At 40.2% G+C, this 14522-nt stretch overlaps 1 protein-coding gene across 1 annotated transcript in view; it reads right to left on the bottom strand.

Moving 5' to 3' along the window:
* Positions 1-433: 433 nt before the first annotated feature.
* LOC114876874 overlaps positions 434-14522 on the bottom strand; it is a 49400-nt gene continuing 35311 nt past the window's right edge. The window contains exons 2-4 of the mRNA XM_029188762.2: positions 3791-4054; positions 2868-3097; positions 434-1860 (exon numbers count right to left, since the gene is read on the bottom strand). Coding sequence (XP_029044595.1) covers positions 1531-1860; positions 2868-3097; positions 3791-4054 — 824 coding nt within the window. The 3' untranslated portion in view covers positions 434-1530. The remainder of the gene's footprint in view (positions 1861-2867; positions 3098-3790; positions 4055-14522) is intronic.

The following is a 14522-nucleotide window of genomic DNA, read 5'->3' as shown; positions in this document are numbered from 1 at the left end:
AAGTTTATCGAAGTAATCCAACTTGGGTCTTTTAAACAATCTTGTAACACCTTTGAAAAACCGTAAAAATCAAAGGGCATTTTTTTCTTCGGTATACCTTGCTCCAATATTTTAAAGTTTAACATGTTTCAAAAAATTTTTATTTTTATTTTTTTTTTATGTACACTGAATCAGAAATCTTGATTATTCTGTAACTAGTTAGACAAGTAGAATAGCTCTGTATATAGTCAGACGTTCGTACTACTTGTAATTACCCTCGAACGGCGGACCATGGAGAGAGCCAGAATTTTAATTTAATTTTCTATTTCATATTATCTTCATTTTCTAAATTTCAATACATGAAACTCAGTTAAAAAATTAAATAAAAATCCTGAAATAGAAGATGTAAAAGGTATGAAAGAAGAACACAATAGTATGCCTGACGTTTCTCTTTATTGTTTGAAATGTGTCATAACGATCAGATATGGATCATGTAAAATTACAGTAAAACGTAAATACGACGATATTCCTCGTGTATACATATACGTATATGTATATATATATATTTATTTATATATGTATATAAATTCTTGTACGCCACCAAAAAAAAAAAAAAAGGATTCCCGCCGAGAGGAGAATACAATTAGTACGTTGATTCGCGAACCACGTAAAGCCGGAATCCGTTTCGATTCGAGTTCACGTTAGTTCACGTTCGTTTGGTGTACCCATCGTGTCTCTCAGGCTCGACAGAATTTTCGTGAATAACGTGCATATCGCGTAAAACAATCGGCCGTACGTCGGCCGTGATTGTAAACTCCCATCGGTTTCTAACGAATTTCCCCCGTTTACTTTCACCGTGTTTGTCGCTCTCCTTCCACCCTTAATTACACACGACACCGTCTCGTTAATCTACCTCACAATCATACACTATGTACAACGTCGCGTTAACAACACGATTTTCAATGAAATTATATATTGCTATAGTGTTTCTTCTTTGTTCACTCGCTCGTTGATAATCCCAGTCGCCGTCCTGTTCGCGTGTATACATATACATACATACATACGTGTGTCCCCCTGGTGTGAGTGTTTATGAATATTACATACGTGTGCGCAACAATTAATCCCCCGTACGAAATTCTCGCGAGCAATTAACGCGTTGTCGGCACCGAGTAGTCGCTTTTCGAGAATGTTTCTTAACGAAATTTCGCGACACCGGAGAACGAAAATTCGCTTAGAGCTTAACGTTTAGAATTGCAAACATTTCAACTCGAAGTGGTTACCTTAGTTTTCTTTCTAAGAAGCATATCGTGCCCATTGACGTAACTAGAATTTTCCTCTAAGCTGGACCGAGGTCCCTAATTAGTTTACCCATAGCTGTTTCTAATCGTCTAATTTTGAAATCGAAACGCTTCGCGTTAGAAGCCTTCCTAGTTACGCCAACGATCGTATCCCGGGGTGAAAATAATTGAGAAACTTGAGCGAAATCTTTCTGTTCGACTTTTGAGCGAGTTTCGATGACGACTTGGAGCGTGTCCTTACGTTTGGTAAATATTAAACATGCAGAGGTGCTAAATTACCACGGATCATCGTTAGAACGCAGCAAACTATGCTCGACAGGAGGGGTTGGTTGAAGCTTGATGTAGATCTTGGTGGTTCTTGAGCGAGTCGCTGATTGTTGGCGGCCAAAGTCGCGGTCTCCATCCTCTCTAAAGCTCTGGTGCCAACGACTCCTGGCAGGGTGGACTGACAGGTCAAAGTTAAAGTTCCGCCGGGGAAATGATGTCGTTCTAAGCGTAACGTCAGACGCAGACGCGTCGACGACACGATGCTGTCCTCCGTGGCCGATCCGCTTGGCAGTTCTTTGGTCAACGCTTTGTTCACCTGTCGAAGAACGGTCGACACAGCGGTCAGGGTAAACGTGATCCTTGTTTCGATTGTAAGTTTGACGTAAGGTTCGAGGAGAGGTTAGTTTGGCTATTGTTAAGAGTAAGGGTCCCTTTGTTGAGAACGAAGTTTCGACATGGGAACAGGGTAATGGATTATATTTTGATAGACCGACAGCTACAATTTAGCTGTACTGGTAATTTTAGTTATTATTGATTTATTTGGCGATTGGAGTTTCGACAGGATAAGCAGTTACAGTTATCGATCACCAATGTTATGGAAAGATGGATTTTCTTGATTTTTATTTTTGCTTCTCTGTCGAATATGGATGATGGATTGAAATGGGTTAATTGAAAAATTAATTAAATCTATTCTAATTGCGTTGAAAGAGAAAAATTTCAAAGTATTTCAATTATACCAGACAAGTCGGGCAAATGACTCGAACAATCAGGTCTGGTAAAGCTCGTCTAAATACAAAATGTAACTGCATTGCAATTTAAAGGAATCTTAACAGTTGCAACGTTAAGTTCTTCAGTCGCTCGGCGTAAATTTAATAAAGCAACGGGGCGTGTTCGTCACCTTGGAAACGAAAGCATGAACTGAATGCGGTAAGCGATTCTGAAAGCATCCTCAACTTTTAACTTCTATCTCGGGAGAAGTTTTTAGACGACTCGAATAAAGGGTACGGTCGCGAAAACACTAAACGAGCATCATTCTAAGTGGTTTTCGCGAATTTCGCGTCTGCTTACCACGGATCTGCAATTCATAGACATTCGACCCTTCCTTTCTTCCCTTTATTTTAACGAATCACGTTATTAATTACACTTCGTCCATATAAATATATTTCTAAATGAAAAAAGGAAAAAAAAATTCTTCGCCTTCGCCGTTAAAAATCCTCCGAACAATTAAACAAACGGATCGAGAATATTAAACAAGAAACGAGTACAGGGGAATGTCTCTCCAGGCGCTAATAGACGTCCATTCTCATAAAACAGTCCGCTTACCTCTTTCCCGTTGAGGATGAAAGCAAGGAGCGCCGGAGGGTAACTCGGCGCCGAGGTGCACTCGGTGTACAAGGTCTCGCCGGCCTCGTAAGACGGTCGAAGACCATGAAGGGTGGGTGGCTCCTTCGGAGGGATGGCGACGCTCATGTTAGCCTCGCCGTAGATCGTCAGGAAACTCGGCCCCTCTGAGGATACCTCGCAGCCATAAGATCCCGCGAGACTCACCTTACCTGTCCCAGCCAAAACAGGGTTATACGTTTTACTACGATTGATAGTAAAACCCTTCGAATCGTCATGCTATTCGATTCTGACATCGAGCTTTAAATCCTCGAACGTCGGACCATGAAGAGAGCCCCGATTCTTTTCACCGAATCGAAATAGACACGGTTCTATTATCCTTTGTACGTTTATCCCTCTGCTTTTTTTCCGCTCCGTTTTCCAATTCCATTGACATCGAGACGCTCTCCATAGATTTTCCCCGAGTTTCACAGAGTTTCGAGCGAAAGAACAAGGCACGCTTGGCCGGAAGCTTATCGCGAGGCTGCCTCCTCGTCCGTAATGAATTAATGAACTCTCGCGAACTACTCGGGGTGCAATCGCGAGGGTGCGCTCGCGTCGTTTCGCAGATTAGAAGGTTGATGTTCGTGGAAGAAAAAGCGATCCCGGTGGAACAGTGAAAAATGGCCGGGAATAGAAATTTAATAGAGGCGAGTCTCGTCGACGACCAGGAAAGTTCGTTAATTATTTAAACGAAATTCAGCGAGTCGGTTAACTTTTGTCTTAGCTCGCGGCACGCTTCTTCCCTACGCCACTAAATTACCGTCTCGATTTTAATTTGAAATCGTTCAGCATCGAGAAATTATTCGAGAAACGTTTCTTTGGAAATTTCTAAGACAGAAATCTTAAAATAAAATTGAACCAACCTCTGCGACTGTTCACCTGTCCCAGAAGCGTCACCTGTTTGCTGTCGCTTTTGTTCACGTCTACGTAGACGCCATCGACGGGGAAATCGCGTCCGGCAGGTTTCGAACCGGGCATAAACCTAAAGAACTCCGCTCCATCCTTGTACCATTTCACCGAGTACAAATCCTCGCCACCCAAGTCGTATTCGCACCTCAGGGCCACTTTGTCCCACCTGGGATCCGTTATACTAGGTACGTCCAGTCGAACCAGTTGCAGACTCCTTCCTATAAAGACCAAAAAATATTGTATTACTGGTAGGAGACACTCCTCAGGTGTTGGAAGCTTCGTAGCTAGTTTATAGATTGTAATGCACTACTACTAAGGCGATTAGTTTTCCCTATGTTCGGGGTAATTGGTCGGACTAGTAGTATAAGTAGACGCATGAGCGGTGAAGTGATATAACACAATACGTGGTCAGACATGTGGTATTTTCCCGTATCCAGTGGATCAAGAAAATAATAGATAGCATACGAGGCTTTCATCGTGGAAATTATACCTGAGGATGGAAATATTACGATAAAATGTATCCTCTTTAGCCGCTTAAGGACATAACTGGAATTAATTCCAGTTTGTTGTAATATGAGAGTTCCTTAATCCTGAATTAACCCGAATTTACCGTACTAGTTTAGATTATTCCAAAACGTGTATCTTCGTGTGGTTCCATGTTATGTAAAAAGGATTTTTTTAATATAAAAATTTATATTATTTTATTCACGTTACATGGTTGGGACAATCGTATGCATAATACCGGTGATTGATCACTCAAGTGACACAATCAGACAGGTAATGTAATCCTACAAGCCATCAGACTAGTAGTACATGCCACTATTCAATCAATGAAGTGATATACCTCCGTGTATGGTCAGACATGCGATATTACCGTCTGTGTACGTTCAGAAAAGTGATACAACTCTATAAATAATGAAACACCTTCCATTCCACTTGTACGAAACAAATAAATCTTGTAGGAAAAATCTCGTCTCACGATACCAAAGGGTAAAATATTAATTTTAGAATCAGAAACATAGGTAAAGCATAGAAATCAATCGTACGTGAAGGCAGTATCGAGGAACGAAATTTTTCCAGTATGAAAGCTAGAATTCTGTACATTGAAATGATCCTATTGAAATGCAAACAGGCGTACCATCATCACGGATATTCAGCCGGCAAATCGACCCAAGTGCATCGAAACAATCGACGTGAGAGGATCCGCGAAAGGAAAAGCACAGGGAAACGGGTTGCTCTGCCATTTTAGTTGGAAACATTCGATCGCTTTTTTTTTCCACGCGGATGGTTACACGAGTGTTTGATCGATCGGATGTTTTTAATTACCCCGGGATTCGTGAAGGGTTGCTCGACCGACCGGGGATAAACAGATTAATGCGGCTGCGTTCGGCTGCTCGATTGGGCAGAGTTACTCTTTTACTACGATTCGAACTTGTTTTTCTTTTATCCGAGGATAATTACGATTTTTCCTCATCACGAACGTTCGATGGCAAATAAATCCTCGGTTCGACTCGATTCGTGGCTGACCACTGTCAATGCAGCGCAAACAGTCCTTTTTTTTTTATTTTCGCAGTTCGTTTATGCGGCCGGACAGTTGGACAAATTTTGTCGCCTCGTTGACGCCGCGATAATTGCTAGGCAGCGCTCGTTAGCGACGAAGAAATATATTTTTTTTTCGGTGCTTAAACAGTGCTTAAATGTTTAACCGATCGATCGCGCCAGTTGGACGCTCGTTCTTCGATAATTGACAATCGTTTTGCTCTCTGTAAATAAATTCCATTTAACGTAAGGGTTGTAGCATTGATAATTCTTTTGTATTTCCTGCCTCACGATTTGACCCGATTCTTTGAATGAAAAAACATCTGTCACCTCGGGGATAATTTGAACTTTTGTAGTTGTATAAAGAATGCACCGCGATGAAAATCTGAATAAAATCAAAACTGTTCTTTCCAGCGCCTCCATCGTCGCCATTCGAACCGCGACAGAACACGATCAGCAATCCGAGCCAAGAAATTCGCATTCTAGAGCTGCTGGAAATGGTTCCGAGCGCGAGCCAGCTACGTGCTACTTAAAACAATAACCCCGGGCCATCGTTTCTTCCGAAAAGGGGAGAGAGAAATGGAAAAAAAGGAGAACGTAGAACGGTGCAATCCAAAGGGGACCAGCCGCTCTGTATTCAGCGGAACGAAGAGAGTGTGGTCGTAAACGATTTCCAGATCGCACGAATTTGTCATGCACTTGGCACCACTATCGCTGGGGTAGTCTCGCTAACCGACCACCGAATAGACGGGCTGAATTGCGTCACCGACGACTGGAACAAGTGCAACTACCCCCACAGAGGGCGGAGAAGGCTATCGAGACGGAACGATTGCGTCAAGGGTGCGAAATGACTAGTTGGAGACATTAAAACGAGGAGAAAGGTAAGTGAACTGTTCTGCTCGATGTAACGATGAAATTTTGGCACTGGTTTCCTATTTGACTCCTCGGCTCAGTAATTAAGCACTGAGGAAAATTTATGGCATGGGTGGTGATTCATTTAAATCAGTGGTTCTCTAACTTTTCATAAATTCGTACCACTGTAACCAGAATTCGAGAATTCTAGTACCATCAAGAAGCATTATGTTCAATGTATTGGAATTTAAGCAACGTTTAACTAGTGTATTGCAATAATTATTCTAGTATCATCAGCTGCCTCTCGCGTATCATTAATGATACACGTACTACTAATTGAGAATCGCTGGTTTAGATGAATTCATTAGAGATAAAATCAAATTTAATGTTCGTCCAATAATGAAAATTTTAATTAGACATAGTTCTATAAATTTCGGAGTATCAGAATTTCTATCAAATGTGATAGAAAAGTTAATAATTAAACACAGGTGTAGACGATGAAGCTCGGTTAAAATTGACGTCTGTCGAGATTGAATATTCATGTGCATATCAAAAATGCAGGGAAACACTATTTTGTAGATAAAATTACCTTTTTATCATAGTTACAATAATCATGCACCTGCTGTTTTTTAATTGCATATATAATTTTACCATTCTTCTTTCAAATAAAAGTTCGCGAAACAGTAAATTCTGGGATTATCAGTCTCAAAGGATGAAAAGAAAATATAGAACTCTTTTTAACAGGGTGGTTCGATTAAAAAACACTTTTTTGAGCCCGGTTCGCTCGATTGTTTTCACAGTATACTTTAAGGGAAATCGCGCACTGCCAGGAATTATAAATTCGAGGTACTTTAATCCAGCGTTATGAAACTTTGAGAATGTACTTTGCATTCATAACCGAGTTTCGTGGCGCTGGTTTTTACTGATTGCGTACTGTGTACTCGAAATGAAGCCGGAAGCGTGAAACAGAGTCGAAGAAGTTGTGCTCGATTAGGAAAAAGCTGAATCGAATCGGAGAGCAAACCGGTCGACCATATTCGATACGGTATGAAGTCTTGAAACGTTGAATTAGGGTCTCGCGGAAACGACACGAACGAACGAATTTTCTGCAAATGAGAATTTTTAAAATTCTCTTTACATCCCCTCGCTAATGTGCGCGCGTGCAATGTTATTTTAAATATCGTGGAACATTTTCAAATGGCGTGTAGCTTTCCGGATAATTAGTCGAGGGTGATGTTTTTCAAAAAAATGTAAGGAAATTATTTTATCGTAAATTCAGATTCGAAACTGTTCTGAAAAATATATCATTTATTTTATACACCACCCATGTCATTTCAATAAGGTGCTTAATTAAATACAATAATTCTAGCTTTAATTTTACTTTTAAAATTGTTTTAATGCTCATAGACAGTAATTGAATGGTAAGTTGCATGTTGAAAAACCAAGCAAAGACAACAAATTCTGTGATCCTCGAATCTTGCCGAACGCGATAGAGGCAAACGTTTTGAGACCGGTGCACCGACGGCATTTGGGAACAATAACGAGGCATTTTAAATAATTCGTTGTCTTTTCAGCGCTTTATGCCGCGGTAAGCACCAGTTAACTGCGCTACAATGGGGCCAGACCCCTTTGGTTACAGGGGTGGTTCCCGTTTAGGGGCGAGTTTTTCGAGTGTCGTGCCTCTTGGCCGGCCTTCTCCTCCTCCTACCCTCCCCCCTCCTTTTCTCGTTTTTGTCTCGAGCAAACAGAAAATACTCGCGGCCAATTCCTTTGTTTCCGTTTCATTCGTACGACCCGCCGCTCGACGAGACGTTATTGCATTATGCAAGGTGGATCGTGAATTCGTCGCGACGCAACGAAGCACAATGCAACTGTTCCGGAAAAAAAGATGGATCTAGGGCGTAGTTGAAATTTCGATACCTTTATTTTTCTATTTTTCTATTCTTGCTATTGCCCTTTATTTTCTTTTTCATTGTTTGATTCGACCGTGCTGTTCCGTGTTGGATGGCTCGTGATTCGGTTCGAAGGGACGCGAACAGAATACAAATTGGATTGACAATTCCATGTTTTGGGTTTTTATTCGCTATCATTTCTCTCTTTCTGGAAATTCAATTTTTCTTCACTTCATTGCTTCTTTGAAACTTCTATTGGGTGCTAAATAAGTCCACTTTTTATCATTTTTGATTGAAAATTTTGAAACTTTAATTATAATCTGATTTTTACATTCAATTTGTAATATAATTATCTGAACAAAGATTCAAGATAAAGAACAAGGGGTTCAAGTATCAAAATTATTGCTCTTAGAGAACTACCCTCACGATCTTCTGATAATCACTCTAATTACTCAATCAACAACCCTTCGGAACCTTCTTTGGAACAGTCTGAAAATCCTATACGAAGTCTGAAACAAGAAATCTCTATAGAAAGCGAAGTAGCGCTCAACAAACATTCGTCTCGCGATATAAAACAGTCGCTGTCGAAATCAAGCACCCCATAGAACGTTTCAGTGCACAGCTGAAGTAAACTTGTAGAACAATCGCGTCCGTTTTGTACGCGACACAATGCCGGTACGCAGAATCGCGAACAACGGAACGAGCCCTTAAGTCGATCAAAGGACAGGCAAGTAGCGAGTCCTGCCGTTCGGAATAAACGAAATATCCTTGCTACAGGATGCAACCGATTCTTGGAAATTTTCAAGCAATTCAATTAGTTTAGTAACTTCGAGTCGCTTCTTATTCAAAGTCACAAGTTCTTTTCAGAAACTTAATGATCGTAATGCATTCGACTGTAGCGACCTTAAATTTACAAGCAATTGTATAAATGTTGAGCTTCGCGTCCCTTTGAAATTTATTCGAAACTGCATCGTTGTAAGAAGTTTTGAAAATTTTTCAAAATTTGCTACTGGTACTAGTTTCGAATTCGAAATTTTTAAGCAGTTTAATTTTCAAGCACTGAGATTTCAAACAGAATATTCTTCAAAGCCTTCAAAATGTTAGGAAACTTGATAATTTTAATATGTTTACCTTTAACGCTCATTTACAAGCCTAAAAAAACAATTTGAAAGTAATTGAAGTTCGTGTCGCTTCGACGCTTATTCGAAGTTAGATACTCCTGGAAGTCTTGAAAATGTTGAGAAACTTCGTAATTTTAATACGTTTGCAAAGATAATTCGACAAATTTCGACATTTTAAATCACTTCTTATTGTGTTCTTTTGTAATTTAAATTAGACACTCCGAGGAATTGATAAAAAACAATAGCTTATTCAAGGAACAATATATCATTCACAAAAGCCAATGTGTATCTTGAAACGTATAATCGTACATACATAATACAATAAATTCTTTCATCGTTTGAAAGGGAACGGGACTTGTCTCAAGCCAATTAAGCCAGCAATTAGTTTAATAATTAGCAGATTAATTAATATGTCACAGCAGACAATAGGCAGCTGGTGAAAGCCGTGTTTGCCTGGTGTTCTGAAAACGAGACCTTCCAATGAAATCCCCCTTGTTTAAGGACAACCCTGCACGAAATCCCGAAGGATAAGTACGAAAGGCTTGTTTTGAGATTCGCCGGATGAATAGAGCTCTCTGCTTGCTGGAATTCGTCGGTATTCTTGCTTTATGTACAATTAATCGATTCCGGGCTCGTTTGAAGGGGTTGGAACTTAACATTCAATTATTGTAACTTTCGGTAAAATTACAGAACGATTGGTTGCAAATGAGAAATAGAATTTTTCAGAATCCAGTAATGCTAATTTTTTTATACAGATAAAATATACTTTTTTTATCGCTAAGCACGTGGATTAAAAATGATTGAATATATTCTGGAAAGAGTTAACCCTCGGATGGCGGACCATGGAGATAGCTAATTTTAATTTAATTTTATATTTCATATTAATTTCATTTTCTGAATTATTCTTCCAATATATGAGACTCCTCAATTCTGGGTTAATATTCTTGCACATATTTTCTAAGTTTGGGTCACGGTTAACCCAGGCTCCTCTATTCGAAGGTTAATAATCTCTCTGATTCCAGTGTTTTATCTACGCGAATATGACAACAAAACCGCAAGAATTCCACACACGAGGAACGAAATTCCGATAAAATTCCCTGGCCAAGAAAGGATCGTCGATCCGGCAAGTCCCGAAACATCGTGCGAACGATAAATCGCGATGTTACGCGCGAAACCGCCCTCAATTTTTTCCAGGCCGGATAAAAAGTTACGTCTCGTCGAATTTCGTTCGGTTAAGCTGGGAAAAAAAGCTCGAGCTTTCGTTATTTCTCGCTGTCCAAGAGGGAAAGAGAAGTAATACGAGTCGAAATAAAAAAAAAAATAAATAAATAAAAAAAAGGAACATCACGAGAGACAACGGTTGCCAGTGATCGAAAATTACAAGGATCCGTCGTGGCACAGTCACGATCGTAGCTGAAAATCCGCTCTCCAATTAGTCGCCTCGATTTTCACCCTTCGTCTCCCGCACCCTCTCACCCCCTCGTCGATGTTCCATGGAAAATACACAGCGACAGTTTTTCCTGTCGCGTGCAACAGTTTCCAGGACGCTGGATGTAACGAGTCGAGGCTTTTGCAGCCGGCTACGACAAACTATCGCGTGCCGACCGGCCCCCCGTTAATCGTGTTATTTGTCCGCTAATTAAGCGTGCAATAAATTCGCGCGGGGACGAGCGGGCCGAAGCTGTTGTAGGCTTTATTGGAAACTCTCGCCACCAGCTCGTGTACCACGTTTGTTTCGACCATATCCCATCCGCGTTCATTCACGCAACTGCTATTCGATTCTCGACTTTTACACATATACCCTTTTCATTTTATTTCTCCACCCTTTCTCTTCGCCGGCGCATTATCCCCCGGGATAAATTTCTGGTTTAATCGCCTGAGAATATTCGTGGAACGCTGATTCCTTACGATTCAAAGCAGAGTTGGTTAATCTCGAGATATTTAAAGTACGTTCCGAAGACATTTAGTGGAAAGATAAAACGTATCGTGGCGTGAATTCAGTGGTGGAAGTCTCACTTCTTAATTAATTATTATTATCACACTTCGAGACGCGTTTATTCAAATGCGATTTCTCCTAGCCGAAGAAGTCTGTTCCACGCGCCATTAATAACCGTAATGCTAAGGAGATCGTGTCCACGGGACACGAGGAGATTAGTGGGAATTGCTGGAAATTTCTGGACCACTTGTGGTAAGGCCTGTAGGGAACGGTGGTACGAGATGTGGGCGGGTCGAAATGTCAAGTGGCTGGTCGCCGTAAGTCGCTCGTCGACGTCGTGGCGTTTCATCAACTCGTGTTTAAGCGTCGTCGCACACATACAGACGTACCGTACGCGTATTTAACGACGTTGCGTTTCTCGATGCATTCCATTTCTGAAACAGCCACCGTGGAGAAGGAAGTCTTGTACGCGAACGCGGCTTAAATCGCGTCTAACGAGCTCGCGAGCGTTTCTTAAGCAGCTCGAGCAACGGCCTCATTTATGGCCTTGCTAATTGAACGTGAACGTGGTATTCAACGAACCTTTTTTTTTCTCTCTTATTCCTCTACAATTCTCTGCTCACATGCTAACACTACTGTGTACGCGAAACGCTTGACGCGCCTGTTGACGGCTATAGATCCTTCCTGAAAGCGACTTTTCTAGGATAAACGAAAGAGGATGCGTTCTCTTTCCCGTTGAAGAATTTGCATTCCTTTTTGCAATGAGAAAAATGGTACTTTCGGATGCAGGGAATTTTATTTATGATCGTACGTTGATGGCTGTTCATTTGTTAGGATTGTTTGGTCGAGGATATTGGATTGATAATATTAATCCTGGCTACCTTGAACGGATAAAATGTAAAGTTAGACGTGTACGATAATTTATCACTGTTTCGAGAAAGCTGGGAAAGCTTTCGACGCTTTGTCTCCATTATTACTGTGTAAGAACAGCCGCTGGTGTCATGAGAATTGTATATTAAGAATTATGCTAGTTTGAAACGAGTACGTGTTGACTTTTGCATTCTCTCGAGGAGGATGGAGGGGAAAATCGCGTAAGAGGCTCAATTGCGATAAACGTTTAAAGAGGCATTCTACAGTAATGGCTTGTTTCGTTTGGGACGGGTGTCGTCACTGTAAATATCTTGTTGTGACAGATAAGGAATTGAGTAATTGATTGGACGCGCGATACTTTCAATGGTCGAAGTAATTGATACGTGAAAATAAAGCCATCTTAATAAATAAAAATGTTAGGGAATTAATATCATTAAAATGAATCGAATAAAATTATCGGAAAAATAAAGAATCAAATTTTATTTTTCAAAAATACAATTTAGGTCAATTTATAAAATCAATAAATTATAAATTAAATAAAATCTTGTTTCATTCGTATAAAGAATTATATAAAAATTGATGTTATGAATATTGTCACGAAGTATAGTGACCGTCTCGGGTCACTGTAGGCATTCTTCATCATCTAACTGGAGCTCACGACCACGCACTTCCGTTCAAGTTGTAGATCTCGTTGCAGAAATGTCGTGGCCAATGAACAGGCCGCATATGCGGCCGCAATTGGTTAGAATTAATGTCGACGCTGGTAGTTTACCCTCTACGACTACAACTGAATATTTTACTCTGGCCACCGCCATGAAAACTAATCGTTTATAATCGGTATTAATCAACGGGGAACTGGTTCCAACGAACGAACGCCAGTTAAGAAACAATTATTTATTTGCTTATTCGTTTAGAGGTTGTTGCCCTTTTTGCTGCCAATTTATCGTATATCCAAAATGTATTGGTATAATATTAGATGTAAAAATTAATTTTCTGCCTTTTCTTTTTTTTTAATTGAAAATCTATTCTCAAAAAGGCAAATTCAAATAACATTCTCATGACGGACCATGGAGAGAGCTCCAATTAAATGATAATTACCATCAAATCTTGGTCCCTAATTTAATATCATATTATTTTATCATTTTCTGCTTCGATAGTGTTTAATTTGCCATGTTATTATTGTCACATGTGTTTATTAAAATTACTCCAATGAGCTCCAGGTGCTCATAGAGGAAAATCAGGGGTGAAAAATTTTGAAATATTTTCCTTGCATTCGGTGTATGGGTCGGGCAAGTGTCGACGTTTTAATGTTAAATTAGCGGCTCGTACGTTAAAAGTTATAATTAAAATCGCGGTTGTTAAGCTTGATGAACATTTTGGCAGGCTGCCTGAACGAGAAAAGTGGAAAATTTTGTCGCGGTTCCGCGGGAATGTTGCTAGACATAGAAGTCGCTCGAAGAATCCAACAGCGAGTCATTTAACAAGGAAGCAGGAAATCAGTTCACTCTTGTCTGCCGGCCGTTTTGATTGCATTTCAAACTAGTTTTAACCTTGCGAAAGCTCAAAGAGGAAATTGCGTGCTGCCGGAAAATCCAGCGCGACACACGTACACGCGTTGCTCACGTTTCGTGGTTGGAAAATCTCGTTTGAAAATAGCATTCGAACGAAGAATGCACATCGGTGGCCGCGAAACGAACGATTTCCGTCGATACTTTGTGAACCGGAAATAAACATGATTGTCAAACTTCCCTCGGGACTAGAAAAGTTTTCCTAAACTGATAACTGTTTGGATATTTCTTTAAATAATGATATAATTTATTTCACAAAGAATGGTAAAGAGTAAGTGAAATGTTTGATATTAAAGTCTGAAGAGATAGGAAATCAAGGCGGAAAAGGGAAAGAAATTTGTAATAATTTCTCTGACTGAAAGGGAAGTGAATACATCGGTCGGAGGAAGCGAAGGATAACAATGGTGAAGGAATATAAGACTGTCTGAAAAGACTGCCAGTAGAAAGCCAATAACAAAATATCAACGGTAGTACGATATCGCAAGGAGATTTCAATAACGAGACATCAAATCACGAGAGCTTGAAATCCCAGTGGAGGATCGGGAAATTTCAAGAAAGCACCGAGGATTTATCCTACTGAATATTCTCAGAGTAGCATTTAAATTTATCTCGTTTTTCTTCTCGCGTTAGTTTCTGATATCCTTTTCCCTGGCCACTATGGCTGTTCGAATATTTTCAGAAAACTTTTACAAAATAAAATGAAAAATTCGAAAATTTCCTCGACCCCTGTTAGACAAATTATAGTGGAAAAGAAGGCACTCGAACTATCCCCTCCTCCATGTCCCGCGAACGATGCATTCGCGAGGGTGAAATTATCCACGGCCACCCTACTGGAATTATGCGACGTGATATGAATATTCGATGGATATCAGCATGTGTTATCGATGGCCCCCGATATACTATTTTAC

The sequence above is a fragment of the Osmia bicornis genome, chromosome 8 (genome assembly GCF_907164935.1).
Source record: "Osmia bicornis bicornis chromosome 8, iOsmBic2.1, whole genome shotgun sequence".
Classification (NCBI taxonomy): Eukaryota; Metazoa; Arthropoda; class Insecta; order Hymenoptera; family Megachilidae; genus Osmia; species Osmia bicornis.
The sequence above is the reverse complement of the archived record's forward strand: the minus strand, read 5'-3'. Positions and strand labels throughout refer to the sequence as shown.